This window comes from Hyperolius riggenbachi, chromosome 12, assembly GCF_040937935.1.
Source record: "Hyperolius riggenbachi isolate aHypRig1 chromosome 12, aHypRig1.pri, whole genome shotgun sequence".
NCBI lineage: Eukaryota > Metazoa > Chordata > Amphibia > Anura > Hyperoliidae > Hyperolius > Hyperolius riggenbachi.
This window is the reverse complement of record NC_090657.1, coordinates 137419354-137438682: the sequence shown is the minus strand read 5'-3', so window position 1 is coordinate 137438682 and position 19329 is coordinate 137419354. Positions and strand designations below refer to the sequence as shown.

Here is a 19329-nt window from a genome sequence, read left to right as displayed (position 1 = left end):
AACCTAGGAGATGGCTCAGCAGTATACCCACACACACACAGACACTCGGGCAGCTACAGGAAGGTATTGTCGTGCGTCCAGCCCACCAAGAAATATAACAAGGAATGGTCCCGTCCAACACCCTAGATTAGCCTCGGAAGAAGCAAGTAAGTGCAAAATGGCTGTCAGGCTACTGGCCAGTGCCTAGCACCCATTGTACTACATCTCCACCTCAATGTATGCTAGGATTGTATGACTGCACATTCCTACTGATGATGTTTGGTTTGTCCCAATAAATAACAAGCATACAGCAGTGCTATAATCCTGTCTTTTCCAGTCCTGGATTACATTTTTAAGCCCAAAGAATATGGTATCACCTATAAAGTGCTAAAATTGAAAAATATTAAAAACTGAAAACATGTTGAATGTTAGGGTTAGGTTTTCAACATTACTATCTTTTTTTTATTATGATTTCTGTATTTTATATGATTTACTGTATATGGACATTACTTGATTTAAACAGGAATACTATTAATACTATCATTGGACACTAAGGTTAGGGTTATGTTTTATTTTGATTACTTTGTTATTTGCCATAATCTTTATAAATACTACTTATATTTAAAGGGAACTGAGCACATTCTCTTTCACTGGAATCTCTCCTGGCATAGAAGCTGCCATGTTCCCCCCTCCCCTTCTCACATTCCTTATTTACAGAAGTCAGAGATGCTATCTTGACACATTGACACACACAATGTCTTTGAAGAAACAGTCCTAATTACTCACCCCCTTTGTTGATGAAAAGGCATTATTTACCTCTTGGTAATTAGCTCAATAAAACAATTAGGTTCCTGAAAGCTCTGAGGACAGGGACGGCTGGGCAGGCCTGCTGAAAAAGGCTAATAAAACTACTTTGAATGTAAAATACAAGGTAAAATGAAAGTTTATTTTAATAAAGAAACAGATTGTCGGCATGCATTTTTCATGTGCTATAGAAATGTCCTGAGTGATAAAAAAGGTGCTCGGTTCCCTTTAACCACTTGAGGACCATAGGCTTACATCCCCCTAGTGACCAGGCTATTTTTTGCTATTTAGGCCACTGCAACTTTAAGGCCTCGCTGCAGGGCCATACAATTCAGCACACAAGTGATTCCCCCCTCCCCCCTTTTCTGCCCAACAACAGAGCTTTCTGCTGGTAGGCTGTGATCTCCGCAGGGATGTTTATTTATTTTTTTGCAAATATTTATTTCCTTTTTTTATTAATATATTTGAGTATTTTTCTTAACTCCGCCCTCCTTCAACAGCCAGCCAATCCTAGCGATCGGCTATCATAGACATCAGCCTATGAGAGCCGATCGCTCTCCTGCCTCTCAGGGGGACAGCTGTGTCACAGCTCAGCTGTTGCCAGGACAATGTGTCTATTCAGCAGAGAGGAAGGAGAAGAATCAAAACACAGGCAGAGAGTGTCTCCTGGCAATTGTAACAATTGCTGATTAGCCAGATACTGTATAAGCAAGCCTGTACTGCTCTCTGTATCGATAATAAATGTCTTTACATACAGGGGATGCTTTCAAATGTTCTTTTATGTATCTAAGAGTAGTTACTGACATTTTATTTTTGGGATGCGACTTTAAAGGGAGGCTTGGATGCTGGAGGAGGCTAAACACAGCTCAACGTTTACAAATAAACTCTGTAAATTACTTCAGCAGACAGAACTTATGGAAGTACTTTTCTTTTGACAGGTAGTTTTCTCTGGCAGTAAGTTCCTATACTGTATTTTTTAAAATATGATGAATGTGACTTGCCCAGGATTTTGACATATGTTCTTTCAATAACTTCTTTTGTTATAATGCTTGATAATAAATTCAGATTTTAAAAAAATTGGCATTATGTTTTATAGCTATGCACTTTCTGACTGATCTTATTTTCTCTGTGCTTTTTAAAGCTGAGCTGCGGCAAAGATGTGGCCTGCTGATTGTCACAGCCTGTGAAATGCTGGCTGGCGACCCATCATTCTATCGTACATCATTCTGTCACATACGGTGAGAAGTGCTGCTTACATTCTGTCGTCAAGGCAAAGTCTCCATCTGCACAGTGGCTGATTACCCAAAAGCAGGGAAATAAATGAAGAGATACATTTTATAATAGGAGTAGGTAAGCAAATCAATTTTTCAGTCGACTAGCGGACTGGCACGGCTGAAAATGAATAGGTGATCTGCATTTCACCAGCGTGCTGGCATATGTAGCTTTCCATATGCGAGTGCTGACACTGGAGCACTAATGTGCTTTCTGATTCTTTTGTGAAATTGGCGGTCTGTGAAGTGACCATTTATTATTTCCAATAAGAGATTTTGTACAGAGATTCCACCCACTGCAGTAGTTTAAAGTATACGTAAAGTTTCCCCACAGTTTTCCCACTCCTGCATCCTACCTTCCTAAATAAAGATACCGGTAAGCTATTTCATTTTACAGAAATTCTCCATGAGTATTCACGGAGGGGCTTGTGACTGACCTGATCAGGTGATCTGTGCAATAACCGTCGTCTGAAACATCCGATAACGACTGCTTCAGCCGACAATCATTATGTGTGTACAGCAGGCGCTGATCTATATTGCTCAAGCATCAGGCATCATCGACCCTTTGGGGACTGCCGTAGGTAAATCCTACACCGCACTTGTGGCTATCTAAGCCTGATCCGATGTAGGATTTACGCCACCCGCCGTTTTCGCTCGTGCACACGCAATCGTGCACACCCGAGAGTGGAGATTAAGCTGTCATATGACAGCTGACATCTCCCCTCAGTGATCAGGAGCCATCGCATATGGCTCCTGATCACGTGATCACTATGATTGCCAGTGGATGGTAGTAAACAGTGTTAGAGCTGCGGCGGTAGGCGGGGAAGAATAGGATCCACTCACCTTCCTGACATTCCCCCGGCGATCAGCGCTCCCCTCCACTCAGGCATGCATCCCCCTCGCTCTGATGTAAGTGCCGGGTCCTGACTTGATGACGTCATCAAGCCATGACCCGGAACTTAGTGGCAGTACGAGAGAGTTCCACAGCTGTTCATCGCTGAAGCCTGGGAGGTGAGTAAAGGCTGCTGGCTACAGGGGGGACACCTGCCTAAAAGAGGGATACCATGCCCAGCTAGACCTACCAGGGGATCCAGCTGCCTGACCCCGCCAAATGCGCCTCCCCATGCAAAATCGCCTGGTCCTTAAGGGGGGTTAGGCAGTTGGTCCCAAAAGGGTTAAAGATCTGTCCTGTCAGATTTTTAAGAACCCCTGATGCCCGTGCATGACCATTTCCAATGCATTTTACTGGCCCGTTGACAAAATTTATGCCGCTCCATAATCTGCCTATCGGCATCCCTCCACCCTCCCCATAGCAATAGAGCACATCGCTAGTCTCAAGGCTAGGGATGTGTCCGTACAGCATAGTTTTGTGAACTGATGTCTGAGGGATCGTTTCTCAATCCACGATGGGCAACAATTCTCACATGTGTGTACATAGCCTAAGGGCTGTTTCACACTGGACAGATCAAAAACTGATCTATGTAAAAATTGATCCTTGAAATGGATCCAATTTTTCTTTATTTTCCATATTTATTTTTTATTGACAAAGTTTTCATCAAATAAAAAGGCAAGACAAGGAAGTTGGTAACGTGTTGCATTGCAGCAAATTACATAAAATGACTACAACTTCAAAGACAATTCAATGACTTGTGCACTCAATGAATCCTTAGGGGAAAACTTAATCAGCTCTTGATCTAAACACAGCTCTTGCAAACTTCTCTGTGCCTCCACGTTCAAGAAACACAGGCAGTCAATTCCATCACATAAGAAAGAAAACGTGGGCACCAGTAAAATGCACACCTCTGTGTTTAATGTTGCATCAGCAAACTCTTCCAACAGTTGTAACAATAAAGGCAATACTTCACCCCATCCATGTGCACCCCGCATAGAGACCCCTCAGTCAACAATTGTTTCACATCAAGGATGCATCATCACGGACCAGTAGTGATCTTGGCAGCACAGAAAGAGGCTCGACGCCAACAAGACAGCGCTTCCTTATATGTCACTTCCGGGGGTGCTCATGTGATCCCGCCGGCCAATCCAAAACTCCTGTACGCATGGCGCGGCCGCATGCGGACAAAAGTACACATGTGCTCATGGCGTCTATGGGCCAGCTGCGTCCCACAGCTGAACATTGCGTAAAATACGCATGTTCGTACGCGTGGGACAAATTATGCTGCTGGACCTTTGACAACAAAATGTTGTCATAGCCCACAGGATTATAGATCCACCGGGGGGAGCAAATGACCAGGCAGCAAGATCTCATACCTGGAGATGATGTCCCAAAAAAGAGGTTTAATATAATCGGTATCTAATTATCAACATATTTTATCTGGAATAACAGGAAAGAACAGGGAAAATAGAGTGAACGGATCACAGTGACTTCAGATAAGAAAAATAGCCCAAGATTAATCCCAAAGGAAGGTTAATTAAGAGATATTTGTTATCTACATATCAATAAATATATAATCATTTATCCCATACAAAAGATATCCCACTTAATTAGTATAGTATATAATTAGTATATATAAGGTCCTATCCCAAAAAAAAACCACTCCCCCTATCAATTCAGTTTAAACACATATTCAGTATTTACATTTAGGAAAATAGCCTTATGTTTATCTCTCGAGGAATACACCAAGGTTTTTATCATTGAAACCTAGCGGACCCATGGCCTCGGTTTTGGAAATAAGGTACGCTTCACGCTGCAATAATAATAAAATTATTACATAAGGATACCTTTTTGTATAAATCAACAATGAAATCATGTAAAATGAAAGCGTAAAAATAGTCATCCAATGTTCATTAACATGGCCTCTTGGGGCATAACAGTGGACGAGAAAGGACTGGTAGACATCCCTTGTTAGTGGGAAATATCACAGAATCTGAGCATTTATATAGCGCTTTTCTCCTGGCGGACTCAAAGCGCTCAAGAGCTGCAGCCACTGGGACGCGCTCAGGAGGCCACCCTGCAGTGTTAGGGAGTCTTGCCTTGAACTCCTTACTGAATAGGTACTGACCCTAGCCAGGATTCGAACCCTGGTCTCCCATGTCAAAGGCAGAGCACTTAACCAGTACTCTATTCAGCCACATGTATTTATGGGTAAAAACTAACCCTGTTCTGACTACATCATCCATGTATAACCCTAGGGCATAATAACATTGACAAAAAACAAGATACCCATATGCTATTTACTTTTTCTCCTACGTTTTCTCCTAGGTTACAACACACCTTCTCAAAAAATGCCTTTTAAACCATCAGCAAACAAGCAAATACTATATTATACTGTAAAGTGCTTAAAGGGACACTTAAAGGGACTCCGAGCAGTGCAGAAACTATGGAAAGATGCATATCATTTTAAAGCTCTCTTTCTCCTCTTTCCAGTGATATATAAACCGTCGCCCTACGCCTTTTACTTTTCACTATTTTCGCGATCGAAATTGCCGCAGCAGATTCAGCAGAATGGAGCTGCTGACTTTAGGAAAAAGTCGCCCTGTGTAATACAATGTAACTATGGAAAGATGGATATCATTTTAAAGCTCTCTTTCTCCTTTCTGACGACCCCTAAATCGTCGCCCTGCGCCTTTTAGTATTCTCTATTTTCGCGATCGAATTTGCGGCCGCAGCAATTTCGAATGCAAACATAGTGAAAACTAAAAGGCGTAGGGTGGCAGTTTATCTATCATTGAAAAGAGGAGAAAGAGAGCTTTCAAATGATATGCATCTTTCCATAGTTTTTCCATAGAAAAAAATGATGCAGGTGAACAGAAGAGCCAACAGGATAAATTAATAAAAAAAAGTTTAAAACATGTCTCACAGAGGCGCTTAGTACAGACCCGAACAGCAATTTCTATATACGCTCGTCTGAACTGCCTGAGGAAGCGGGATCACGCCCATGAAACGCGTTGCAATATTGTGGAGTGTATGAATACATTTTTGTGTTATAAGTTAAGACTTGCCTGTTGTCGTGTGCTTTGGAGTGGCTAAGAGTCCACTTCTACCATGTTCATGTTTTAAACTTTTTATATGAATTAATCCTGTTGGCGCCTCTGTTCATCTGCATCAATTACCAGCCCATCCTTGGTGGAAGGACGGAAATCTTTACATTTCTTCCTATCTACAGAGAGCGACTTCTTACTGCTGAGTGGGGACAGGCTTGTTCTCCCCACCTGCTGTTACAGTGGTTGCCTATGAGGTAACCCTGGTTTGTGAGTATTCTATACTTACCTTTTATCCTTCCTTCTCCTAATTCAGTACATACTACACTATATTGGGCTCTCAGTGTCCCTGTGTGTTTTGTTTCTTCAGAAAAAAAATGAGTTTTACTCACCTTGGGCTTCTACCAGCCCCCTGCAGTCATCCTGTGCCCTCACAGTCTCGATCAGATCCTCCTGTCCCCTGCCGCCAGCTACTTTCGTTTTTCGGCGACAGGCCCGACAGGCTTGGCCACGCGTCTGCTTCTACGTGTTCCTGTCCGCAATAGCGCCATCTATCCTGCTATTGCGGACAGGAACGCGAAGAAGCAGACGCGTGGCCAGGCCTGTTGGGCCTGTTGCTGAAAATGAAAGCAGCTGCCAATGGGGGACAGAAGGATCCGATCGAGACTGCGAGGGCACAGGATGGCTGCAGGGGGCTGGTAGAAGCCCCAGGTGAGTAAAACTTATTTTTTTCTGACTTAAAGGGACTCAGAGCTATTTCTTATATGACCTTCTAAACTTATTATATTAATGTTTCTTCTGGCCAGAGAAATAAGGGACTCCAAAGAGGGAGTGTCTATTTATGACCAGTTAAAGGCAGTAAGATATGTGGCAGCTGGTAGTGTGTGACATATAAGAAGATGGGAGTCATTGTCAGCTTTGGTTAGGCCTATTAGTATAGTGCCAGTTGTGGAGTCAGGGCATATTCACAGTGGGACGTTGCGTTGTAATGTGATGATAAAGTCCCGACGCAGCATTACAACACAACAAAAAGTGGTAATGCACATTAACGCTGCGTTACCATGGCATACAGTAGATACAGTGGGGCATACAGGCAATGCAAAGTATGCCCCTCTGTATCTGTTTAATGTCTGCGTTTAGAGGTAACGCACTGCAAGCAGTGAGTTACCATAACGCAACATTTACTGATAGTAAACTAGTGTGTGCTGATCTCTGCCACCTCCAGCATGTACAGTATAAGCGGTTGCTCTGGGCCTGTACTGATAGTAAACTAGCTGTAGTGTTTGCTGATCTCTGCTACCTCCAGTATGTACAGTATAAGCTGTTACTCTGTACCTTTACTAATTGTAAAACAGCTGCAGTGTATGCTGATCCTGTATGTATGCCTCCTGTATGTACAGTATAAGCTGTAAAGCCTGGTACACACATACAATTTTGATTGGCTTCATTATTTTGTTTTTTTTTACTACTTCTAGGTATTATAGGAGTTCAGCTCTGTTCTTAGTATTCAAAGTCTGTTGGCTCTCATACTACATGGAGGTGGTCAAATTTGTCAGTGATTGACAAGTCAAAAATGAATGAGTGTATTCATATTTACTCTATGCCTATACTGATAATGAAATATCTAAACAATAGGGGTCTCCAACCAACATTTTGCTGGGCAGGCCCATTATTATAAGGTTACACTGCTGATAAGTTCATGTAATTTGGTCCCACCCATGTCCACGCCCATTCCCTGCATGGTCACACCCATTTTTTGCCCTGGTGCCTGTGGGTGCCTCGGATCTCTTAGGATCCTAGCAATGCCCCTGCTTGGCATTTAGATCTCCCCTAGAAAAAAATAGAGAAGATACGGTACATATCCAGATTGTCTGCATATTGAAAAAAAGATTGCCCATAGTAACGTTTTTCTGAAGGTTGTGTTTGGCCATGTCTTGTTTTAAATAACTTTTTGCACATATCAGGCTCATAACTGATTTAGGACTGATTCCTTTGGAAGGATAATTTCATTATCAACGAGAACCCCAATTAACATTGTAGTCTCTGGCAGTGCCCAAGTTTCCAGCCACGCTGTGCACTCAAATTACCTGCTTCCATTTTTGGGCCCTCACAGAGGATAAGGTCCATATTTGTGATGAAGGCTTAGAAATCTTTAAATCTTGGTTTACTTTGAAATGGTTGTAGCTGTGAAAGTTACTGGTGGTTTCAATGTATATTTTATGGCATAGACATGATTCACACATACATTTTTTCATTTGATACTACTTAAAGTGGATCCGAGATGAACTTTTACACATTGCATAATTGTGCTCTTTTCCTATTGTTTATAGGGCATTCCTCAAGCCAAATACTTTTTTGTTTTTGTTTTAACCGGTTCAGCGCCGCAGTGCCAAAAATCTCATGCATCCGAGCAACTTTCACCTCCCATTCATTCGCCTATAACTTTATTGCTACTTATCACAATGAATTGATCTATATCTTGTTTTTTCCGCCACTAATTAGGCTTTCTGTGGGTAGTACATTTTGTTAAGAATTATTTTTTTCTAAATCCATTTTAACAGGAGGATTAAGAAATAAATGAAAAAAATTCATTATTTCTCAGTTTTTGGCCATTATAGTTTGAAATTAATATACGCTACCATAATTAAAACTCATGTATTTTATTTGCCCATCTGTCCCGATTATTACACCGTTCAAACAATGTCCCTATCACAATTTATGGTGCCGATATTTCATTTAGAAATAAAGGTGCATTTTTTCAATTTGCGTCCATCACTATTTATAAGCTTGTAATTTTAAATAATATAATAAAATACTCTCTTGACATGCATATTTAAAAAGTTCACCACAGTCAAGTCAACACCATCTGTAGTATCAAAGCTCTTTTATTGGATTAAAAGTAGCGTAACAGCATAAATGTCATTTATCTTATGCAGCTTGAGAAAGGTTCATTGCCGAAACAGCGCTGCTGTCGCTGCTGCTGTCGCTGCTGCTGTCGCTGCTGCTGATGCCTGTTATGCTACTTTTAATCCAATAAAAGAGCTTTGATACTACAGATGGTGCTGACTTGACTGTGGAGAAACTGTCGAAGGGTCTGGAGTGCAGAGGCGCTGCAAGTCATAGCACATCATCTTCTTCCCTCCCTGGGTGCTTGCTAAGCACTGTGTTACACTATTTAAAAAGTTCAGACCCTTGGGTAACTATTTATGTTGTTTTTTTTGTATTTTTTTTTTTAATAAAAAATGCATGTGGGTAATTTTTGGTGTGGGAGGGAAACTGCTTATTTTAAATGTAAAATAATATAATTGTTTAATTAAAAATGTATGTGGGTGCAGTTTACTATTTAGCCACAAGATGGCCACAGTGAAAAAAGTCCTGGATGCGAACAATCTCGCATCCAGGAACTAAAAAGCAGAGGAGACGTTTCCTGGGGGCAGAAATACCGCGCTCTCTGGATAGAAAGCATCGGTATTTCTGTGGGGAAGTTAGATCGGTGAATGGGAATTATATTCCCATTCACTGATCGGGGGGCTAGCGGCGGGCGGCGGGAGCGCGCCCGTTCGCACGCACCATGCGGCGGGAGCAGCAGTGCCTATCTGGACGAGGAAGCTCGTCCAGATAGGCCTAACTGGTTAATACTCTAATTCCCTATAAACTAAACAAGCGACGCCCACAGGTTTTCAGAGAGCCAAGGCACTTTCAGACAGTAGCAAGGGCTCATGGGAGCTCAGTCTGGGCAGGAGGAGGGGGAGGTATTGCTAGCCAGAGATTTCAGAGGCAGAGAGGAGGAGGGAGGAGGAGGGGGGGGGGGGGTTAGGTTTTTTTGCACAAGATGCAGATAAGCCTGCCTCTGTGTAATGTTTACAAACAACATGGCTGCTGTCATTGTATCACAGGAAGAAATAATCATATTCTATTAGAGCTGTTTGCAATTAGATTTGCTGGGTAAACTATCTACACTTTAGATAAGATATATAGACAAGTTACTTGTTATACTTAGTTTCTCATCTCGGATCCGCTTTAATGATCAGTGACAGCTTTTCAGCTGTTCTGTATTTCTGGCGTAGGCCTTGTACATACATGACAATCTGCAGGCAACCTTTCACACAATCAGTTATTCCTATTGTTTTTCCAGTTGGTGCTTGAACAGTCTGAAACAGCTAAAGAACATACAATTGTGTACAGTTCATTAAGAGCAAATTTCTGCTGGTTCCTGCGTACACAAATCAGTCAGTTGATCTTAAATATCAATGGGTCCTGCACATGTTGCATTGTGTGTACACCAGTTTGTCTAATTGCTCGAAGACAGAAAAAAATATTCTGTTAGAAAAAAACAAAGAATGCAGAGCCGGCACTAGCTGTGTTCTGTGTTTAATCCATAGGTGGTGGTACATTGTGGTACGTCAATACGTGCAGTAAAAAGATTCACATACCGTTGGGTGGAGGCTGCGAGCTGTGAGCTGGTGGTGGGTGCTGGGCACAGAATAAGCCTGACGGCCGTTTCGCGCTAACAGAGCGCTTCTACGGAGGCTTGTACCTCCCAACGGTATGTGAATCTTTTTACTGCACGTATTGACGTACCACAATGTACCACCACCTATGGATTAAACACAGAACACAGCTAGTGCCGGCTCTGCATTCTTTTGTTTTTTCTAACAGACTGTGTCTATTTCCAGCCTGAGCACACTGACTGTACCACAAGGTGAACCTGCTGCAACCCTGCGGGCCCTCCATATTGCAAGTAGATCCCACTGCAGTGCCGACTTCCCTTTTCTCCCTATCTTCTTATCCAACAGAAAAAAATATTGTTTATTTCCAAACAGTGTGCTAAAGAATTCACGTTCAATGAATGGGCTATTTGATCATTTTAACCAGAATGTTTATTGATTGTGAGTTAATAATGATTTGCGTGTACAAGCTCCCAAGGATTAACGTAGTCTTACAAGCTGGTGTTTACTAACAGCAGTTTTTTACATGATGTGAATTTTTCATCAACTTCTAACAGTTTCCATTTTTTTTTATTGTTCATAGAGCTCACAGAATCTCTGTTTATTACCAGCTTCTAAGGGCTGCTACCGCTCTAATGGAGGAGGGGGGGGGGGGGGGGGGATCACGCTGTTTCTTCTTGTTCGATGAAAACAACCAGGGCATAACTTGAGAATTAAGAACCCCCTTTACCAGACTCCCATTTGTGATATTCAATAATTTCCTTAAAAATATATGTTTTAAAAAGAACCTATTTTTAGTTTGAAACATAATGGATAAATATAAAAAACGCAAAGGTAAAAAAAAGAAATCACTATGCATCCCATTTAATGCACTACTTCACCCTCACAGATTTTCTAATGTTAACCTCTTGAGGACTGCAGGGCTAAACCCCCCTAGTGACCAGGCAATTTTTAGTTTAAAAGGCCACTGCAGCTTTAAGGCCAAGCTGCAGGGCCGCACAACATAGCACACGAGTGATTCCCCCCCCCTTTTCTCCCCACCAACAGAGCTCTCTGTCGGTGGGGTCTGATCGCTCCCCCCATGTTTATTTTTTTTTTTAATCAATATTTATGTTTGTGTTTTTTTTTTAAAAACACTGCTCCTTTAAACCCCTTCCCTCCCTCGCTCCCTCCCTCCCCACAGCCGGCCAATTACGGCGATCGGAGAGCCGATCGCTCTCTTGTCCCCCAGGGGGACAGCCGTGTCACACGGCTGTCCCCAGTGCAGCGCTGCTGCTGATCGCAGCGCTGCACAGAGTAAATAGACGGCAATAGCCGCTCGGAGACTGAAGGCGGGGCGGAGCTCCGCCCCCCAAGCAGGAGATGCGCGCGCAGCCTGCGCGCGATCTCCTGCAAAACAGAGCCCCAGGACTTTACGCCAATTGGCGTTAGGCGGTCCTGGGGCTGCCGCCGCGGCCACGCCTACTGGCGTGACGCGGTCGGCAAGAGGTTAATAAAAGTGAATAGAGGACTCACTAACACAATTTTCATATTTGATGCAGCTGTTCCAGTAAAGGTCCCTTTGCAAAAATCAGTCACATGACACAGATCTGTGCACAAATTACAGTGCTTTCCAGGAAGGAGAGAGATTCTTCCTCTGCACACAGCCATGACTTGACCACCTCTCTCTGCATTCTGCTGTGGGGTGGGCAGGGTCAGCTCTGTGCTCACTTCCCAACTCCTCCCTGACTGCCTCATGTGCATTTTGATACATCTGAAAATTGCATAGGAACCATGGCAGACAGGTAATTAAAAAATGAATAATATACACAAGGTTTATGTGCAGTATGCATTTAGAAATCATGAGCCTGAAAAAAATGGCACTAATGACCTCTCCAACGTTATTTTTCTCTCATTTCTGCCTGCCTATCAACACTTCCCAGTTCCCACCCACCTACCAGCTAACTTATTCCCCAGTAATTTAGTAAGATATTGTTGTCAGGCCTGTAGGGATATCCACTCACAAATCAGCTCCAATGCCCCAATCTACCTCCACATGCTTTACCCTATGTGGCCTGTCCCGCTTAAATGGGAGGTGAGAGACACCACCTACCCGACTTCGGTTACACCCAGGCCTTTAGTGTGCAAGGTATTGGAGCTGAATGCAGGGTGAGCGAATAAACTTCCAAGCCAAACAAGGATTCAGAGTTAGCAAAGTCTAATAACAGTCCAGGGTCATACACGGGTAAACAGATATATCGCAGTACAGGAGGGCTAGCAGAAGAGAGGTCAAGAACGTATCCGAGGTCAAGGCAGGCAGCAAACAGTCATAACAATAATCCAGGCAATTGGTCGGTTCAGGCAGCAGACAAGGGGAATCCAGTAAACGAGCAGAGGTCAAAATCCAGATAATCCAATATAATAACAGCAGGTAAACAGAGCACCCAGCAACAAGCAAGCCAGAGCTATCACGGGCAAGATGCAAGTGACACAGCAAGGTTTAAATACTGACAGCATCCAATCAGTGGCCGGCCACATGCTCACAACAACAGCCAATCACACGCAGGCATTAATCAGCTGACACAGGTGGCAATACATGCAAGCTGACCCAAGCAGTACTGACCAGAAAAACCTCCTGACTGTCTCAACCATAGCACAGTGGCCAAGAGCACCGCCTCGGACGTGAGAGACCAGGGCCCAATCCCAGCCAGAGTCAGCATCCAAAGATTATTATTTATTACATAAACCCCTGCCTAATTGTCAGCTGACTCTACCTCTGTCGCTGCCTCAGACCATACTGCGGCCGAGGGGAGCGATCCCTTACAGATATGTCCCAATCCCAAGTTATAAAGACAAAAGACAAAGACACTTATTTAGCGCTTTTCTCCTGGCGGACTCAAAGCGCCAGAGCTGCAGCCACTAGGACGCGCTCTATAGGCAGAAGCAGTGTTAGGGAGACTTGCCTAAGGTCTCCTGCTGAATAGGTGCTGGCTTACTGAACATAGTGAAGAAAGAATGCGTAAACCAGGTATTTGCAGGGTAATGTGATCTGTGTTGCTCACTATTTTACTGCATCGGCTGACAGGCTTCCTCTCACACTCCTCATGAACCAGCCATCACATTTACAACCTCCTGCCTCCGTTCATATGGGGGAGAGGATGAGTAACAGCTTGGCCACATCTCCCTTCTTCCAGAAGAAGGCAACACACCTCCAAATGACTAGGATAGGGGGAATGAGAGCAGCAGTGTGCGTCATGTGACCCTGATGCAGAACATTAAAATACCTATGTTTACCATTCTTTAACCTCCCCGGCGTTCTATTGAGATCGCCAGGGAGGCTGCGGGAGGGTTTTTTTTTAATTAAAAAAAAACTATTTCATGCAGCCAACTGAAAGTTGGCTGCATGAAAGCCCACTAGAGGGCGCTCCGGAGGCGTTCTTCCGATCGCCTCCGGCGCCCATAATAAACAAGGAAGGCCGCAATGAGCGGCCTTCCTTGTTTTGCTTAGATCGTCGCCATGGCGACGAGCGGAGTGACGTCATGGACGTCAGCCGACGTCCTGACGTCAGCCGCCTCCGATCCAGCCCTTAGCGCTGGCCGGAACTTTTTGTTCCGGCTGCGCAGGGCTCAGGCGGCTAGGGGGGCCCTCTTTCGCCGCTGCTCGCGGCGAATCGCCGCAGAGCGGCGGCGATCAGGCAGCACACGCGGCTGGCAAAGTGCCGGCTGCGTGTGCTGCACTTTATTTGATAAAAATCGGCCCAGCAGGGCCTGAGCGGCAGCCTCCGGCGGTGATGGACGAGCTGAGCTCGTCCATACCGCTCAGGAGGTTAAAATAGCTTTGGATATACTACATAATTGCACTACTAAACTGAGCAATGCGGTGAGGTGTATGAGGGAGGGGGTGGGGTTGGAAAGAATAAAGGTGATATAAACAGAGAACGCTGTGACAACTGTTGCTGCAAATTACATATGCAATGACTTCCCACAACATTCTCCTCACTCGTTTGTGTTAAATCTTAACAAGTATGCAGCAAAAATGTTGATGTTTACTAAGCTACAAATATAAGTGAACCAACAGAGGGTTTTTAATTATAGATCTATTATTTATTATTGTATTTGTTTTGCAGCATCTTGCTATTTATTTGCAGGAAAGTGCAAGTCTGTATGTTTAACTGGTGAAAAATGAACTCTGACGAAGTCATGGTAATCCCAGTTTATAATAGTGCTTATGTTATCTTGGTGCTGGTAGAGTGACACACAGAGCAGAGCTTGTGATAAGAGCATTCTGCAGGTTAGCCTGTACATGCACTGCATTGTATAGACCTGCGTGTGTATTCAGGCTGTGAATGAAGGATTATAGATGAGTGTATATAGGTCAGTGTGTATGTCCTCTCTGCCTGGCCACAGATACTGCAGTATGATGAGATGGCTGGGTTCCTTCTCTGTTTCCATGACAACCACTGGGCTTATTCCATGTTGGCTTGATATAGAGCGGAGCTGCATCGTTCTACGTAACATTCTCCATCCTCCCTCACTACCTATTACTCTCATTCCAGCCCACTTCTCATCGCTTTTTTCCATACCTCTATTTCTCTGTCCCTTGTTCCTCACGCCATCTCCCTTCGCTTCTCTCCTTCTATGAAAAAGGATTACTGCTGACAACTTAGGAGGTAGGTGGCAGCTTCCTCCCTCACTCTAGCAGCACCGTCACTCGGATCAGCACTAGAGAGTGGATCTCGATCAGCAGATAGTCTGCCTGAGCTGTCTTGCTGGATGTTAGAATGTTTTCTTTTCATATATGCTTTTAAATGTTGTTATGTTCCTATATGTTGTTATGCATGGGCCCATATATTAAATATCTGTTTGCTGCCTACCACTAATAATGAGATCCTTCCATTCTAGTCTTCAGAACTCAAAAGTATTAATCTATTCAGCAGCTGTGGACAAATGTAAATGATCGGAGCATTCTGGGCCTTGTGATCAAAAGCATATAATGAAAATATGGTTATCGATCCTACAGTAAGCAAACTAAAACTTTTGTTTCCTCACTGTGAACTAGAAACATGTAAACAAGTGTGATATTCTTTGCCAAATACAATTGTTTTTTCCTTGACTGTTTACTTTTGTTCTCTTCACTTTCTTTCTAATGATCTCCAACATTATAGCTGTATTGTCATGAAGTTTTATTTTATGTCATATTAGATTTCACCTTTGTTTTATCTCTAAGGCCTGTCCCTCTACCAACCTTTGCTCTTCCTCCTCCTTAACTTTCAGTATGGCTAGTGGAGATGGAGAATCACTGGAACCACTTCTTGGTCCTTTGGAGCTGGAGTGCAAGATCTGCTATAATGGCTTTGACATGAAGCAACATCGGCCTAAAGTTCTAGGCTGTGATCATCGCATGTGTGCCCGCTGCCTAAGAAAGATGGCCACCAACTGGGGTCAAAGCCCACCAGCTACACTGTGCTGCCCATTTTGCCGACAAGAGACAACTCTGCCAGATGACTTGCAACTTCTGCCAGACGACAGTGGCTTGTTGTCAAAACTAAGTTGCCATGAATGGATCCACAGACGTGGGTGTACAGTGGCACCTGAAGTGCTATTGAGTCCTGGAGGTCTCTGTCCCAACTCATCTGAGTGCCTAGTTATAACTATTATGGAAGTGTCAGATGAGCCTTCAGGGCCTGATGAGAGTATGCCAGTCCTAGACATCCTGAGAGTAAAGATTTCATCTAGTCTAGCATGGCTACCGAGTTCCTGTTTCCCTCACCGCTGTGGCCCTTGTCGGCCTGTGCCGCGTATTCTGCTAGGTTTTCTGTGCCTCATGTATATTAGTTCACTGCCCCTTGGTGTCTATCTTATGATGACGGGCCATCTACTGGGCATCATCCTGGTTAGCTTAGTGCCATGTACCCTCATACTCAGCCTCTTGTGCTATTGTTTTTGTCATGAGCTCTCTTCATGCCTTGCTGATTAACACAAACAAAATTGCTGCAGCCAGCACCGATTGTTTAAGAACTGTTTCACCAGCATCCTTTCACCTTCACCGACTGTGGCAAATCCACAAACTCTAACACAACCCCTATGTGCCAAGTCTGAGTGCTGTTCATTACTGCTTTTTTTTTGCAATATGATCTGAACCACCAGCTATAACCACAGTGATCTCTGCCTGCCCAATCTGGATATGGCCTACTCCTACATTTCCTTTATCAGTAATAGTATACAACATTTACTATAGATATATCAAACTTTACATATGAATCTGCAAACTCTTGCCTTGACCAACTCATTATCTAATGTTCTTGTTGATAATGTTGTTATTGTAGCTGTAACTAATTTGTGAAAATCAATCAAGCTCATTTACAAGAGTAGTCTATCAAAATGTGCATCAGTGGGATAAATCAAACTCTTCCAATTATAATCTCCCAAGGACAGTGGTAAACTCTCCCTGCTCAAGTTTGTTGGCTTGTCCACCAGCTACCGTCATTATAAACAAAATAAGAAGGATTCAGTAATTCAGTGATATTGTTTCCGAGAGTAGAATAATAATTGGAGAACCCGGTTAGAAGCATGAAACCATTCATCGATGAGCCTGGCCAGTGAACATTGCTAGCACAGGTTTAGAGACCTCAGATTTGGAGTCCAATAGATATTTAAAATTAAGGAATGATTTATCCCACTGGTGTCTACTTATACATTTAAATAATCAGTGTTGTGTGGGTTAAAACTTCAAAACCACATGTAAAGGTCAACTGCATGCAGTATCTCATAGAAACTGTAACCTGCTGAAACGGTAACTATTGGCTTATAATACGGCTGTTAGCAGTGTGTTACTAAGGAATTGCAAACATGGCCTACATGTTGTTTTAGCAGGTTCCAAAGGGTCTGATTTTTACTAATGTTTACCACAGCTGGAGATAAGTGATCCAGCAAGCCTTGCCTGGGTATATTAAAGAATGTCTACTATTAAGAAGTACTGGTTTGCAACTTTGACTTGGGTCATATCAGACCATAGAAAGGGTTTCTTAAAGGTTAGTGAATTGTTGGTTGTGTCATCATGTTAACTCAGCCAGATGGAGAACATTTTGAACAAGTCCAGAACAGGCTTTCATTTTAAATGTTCTTTAGTTTAGGAAAACTTTGGTAAATCAGGCATCAAGTGCTATGATATCACAACTGTAACAATCTAGTAATGCAAAGTTGTGATGGCATATATGTAAAAGATGCAGTGTGCCATCAAATGTGTATCAGTGATAACATCATAGCAACATCATCCAGTGGCATTAAAGACTCATCTGAATCTTGGGTCCCATGTTGTTTCCCAAGGATTGATGGGTACAGCTATTTTTGTATGCAGAGCAAACTACTATTCTCATCCTTGTAGCAATAATATATTTGCCAGCCTTAAAACATGCCACTTAACAGGCACTGGCAGAAGATGTCATGCAACTTGCCTAGTTTTACTTATGGTTGATCAAGAAAGTGGTGTTTGATGGTACAGGTGTTGATAATCAACTTGATATGTACATGTTCCTTATGAAAATTGGATCATTCTTGTGTTGGAACTTACAGGAGCTTAGTCATGCTTACTGAAGAACAGAAAATGGAAGGAAACTCTGGCCATTATTCAATTCAATTTTCCCATAACTTTTCTCCTAGGAGATTTTTTTTTCATCCTCTTTTAAAATAACTGTTCAGCACTCTTAAATTGAAAAAGTACTGAAAAATAGGTAAAAGGGTATTGACAAAATTTTTCTGAGTATTTGCTTGCTTGCTTGCGGCTTAAAAGGCATAATTTTGATAAGTTGTGAAAATATCACCTAGGAGAAAATGTCGGAGAAAAAGTGATAAAGGACCTCTCTCTCTTATAAGAAAACTCAATGACATGGTCTTAAAGAGACTTTGTAATGAAAAAAACTCCCCTCAGGGGGATACTTACTTTGGTAGGTGGAAGCTTAAGGGTCCAGATGTCCCCTGAGCTTGTTGACAGATCTGGCATTCTGGATCTTTAAATAACAGTGACACCCAAGCACATTGTTCTCCTCCTCTGTCATATGCTGTGGTGTTGTCCCTCCTCCCATCACCATAGAAGCAGTATGAAACAGACCCTGAAGTATTTGCACTTTGACTTCTCAGTATGGCTGAGAACTGACAACTGGCTGTGGTTGAGAACAGTATCTATCTAATACCCAGTACTTTCAATATGTGAATATCTCAGAATCAGATTAGACTATTTACCAAGTACAACGGTTGTTGTACCAGACATTGGTTGTACAAATGGCCTAAGCAATGTTACAAGACATACAGTATTTGCATTTTCTTGAACTGCTGCTGATCATTTTTGGCAAAGAGAGGCTGCCTGTCGCCTGCACTGTCTTACAGTAGGACGGCTGTCCACAGTACACTGGAACATGATGAGACCTTCATTTCAATCATCCTAAGGTTCTTCTGCTTAAAGTGAACCTAAACCAATGAAAGAAAATTAGTTTCACTTACCTGGGGCTTGCTTGTGGCTTAAAAGGCATTCATACAGTACTTGCATTTCGAAGCCCCATGTAAGTGAAACTAATTTTCTTTCATTGGTTTAGGTTCACTTTAAGCAGAAGAACCTTAGGATGATTGAAATGAAGGTCTCATCATGTTCCAGTGTACTGTGGACAGCCGTCCTACTGAAAGACAGTGCAGGCGCCAGGCAGCCTCTCTTCGCCAAAAATGATCAGCAGCAGTTCAAGAAAATGCAAATTCAATGTCAGATACCTCTGTCTCTGCCAAGTTCTGATAACATAAGTGTGCCCTAAGCTATAGCTATTCAATATGAGGAACATTTGGCTGTTTATAACCAAAGTGATTTCCCACTTTCGACAGAGACCAGTTATTTGGCTGACTAATGCCAACTGTGTTGGCTAAAG

General features: G+C 42.9%; 1 protein-coding gene across 5 annotated transcripts; it reads left to right on the top strand.

Moving 5' to 3' along the window:
* Positions 1-2094: 2094 nt before the first annotated feature.
* LOC137542220 (E3 ubiquitin-protein ligase RNF182-like) lies at positions 2095-18780 on the top strand. 5 transcript variants are annotated; one of them, XM_068263973.1, is made up of 3 exons: positions 14888-15090; positions 15358-15439; positions 15695-18780. In XM_068263973.1, the coding sequence occupies exons 2-3, from the start codon at positions 15414-15416 to the stop codon at positions 16395-16397; spliced, it is 729 nt and encodes a 242-aa protein (XP_068120074.1). In that variant the 5' UTR covers positions 14888-15090; positions 15358-15413; the 3' UTR covers positions 16398-18780. The 5 variants fall into 5 exon arrangements, with proteins under 5 accessions (XP_068120077.1, XP_068120074.1, XP_068120075.1 ...); XM_068263976.1 differs by lacking the exons at positions 14888-15090; positions 15358-15439 and adding an exon at positions 2095-2133 and having other exon boundaries at positions 15648-18780; XM_068263974.1 differs by lacking the exon at positions 15358-15439.
* The last annotated feature ends 549 nt before the right edge of the window (positions 18781-19329 follow it).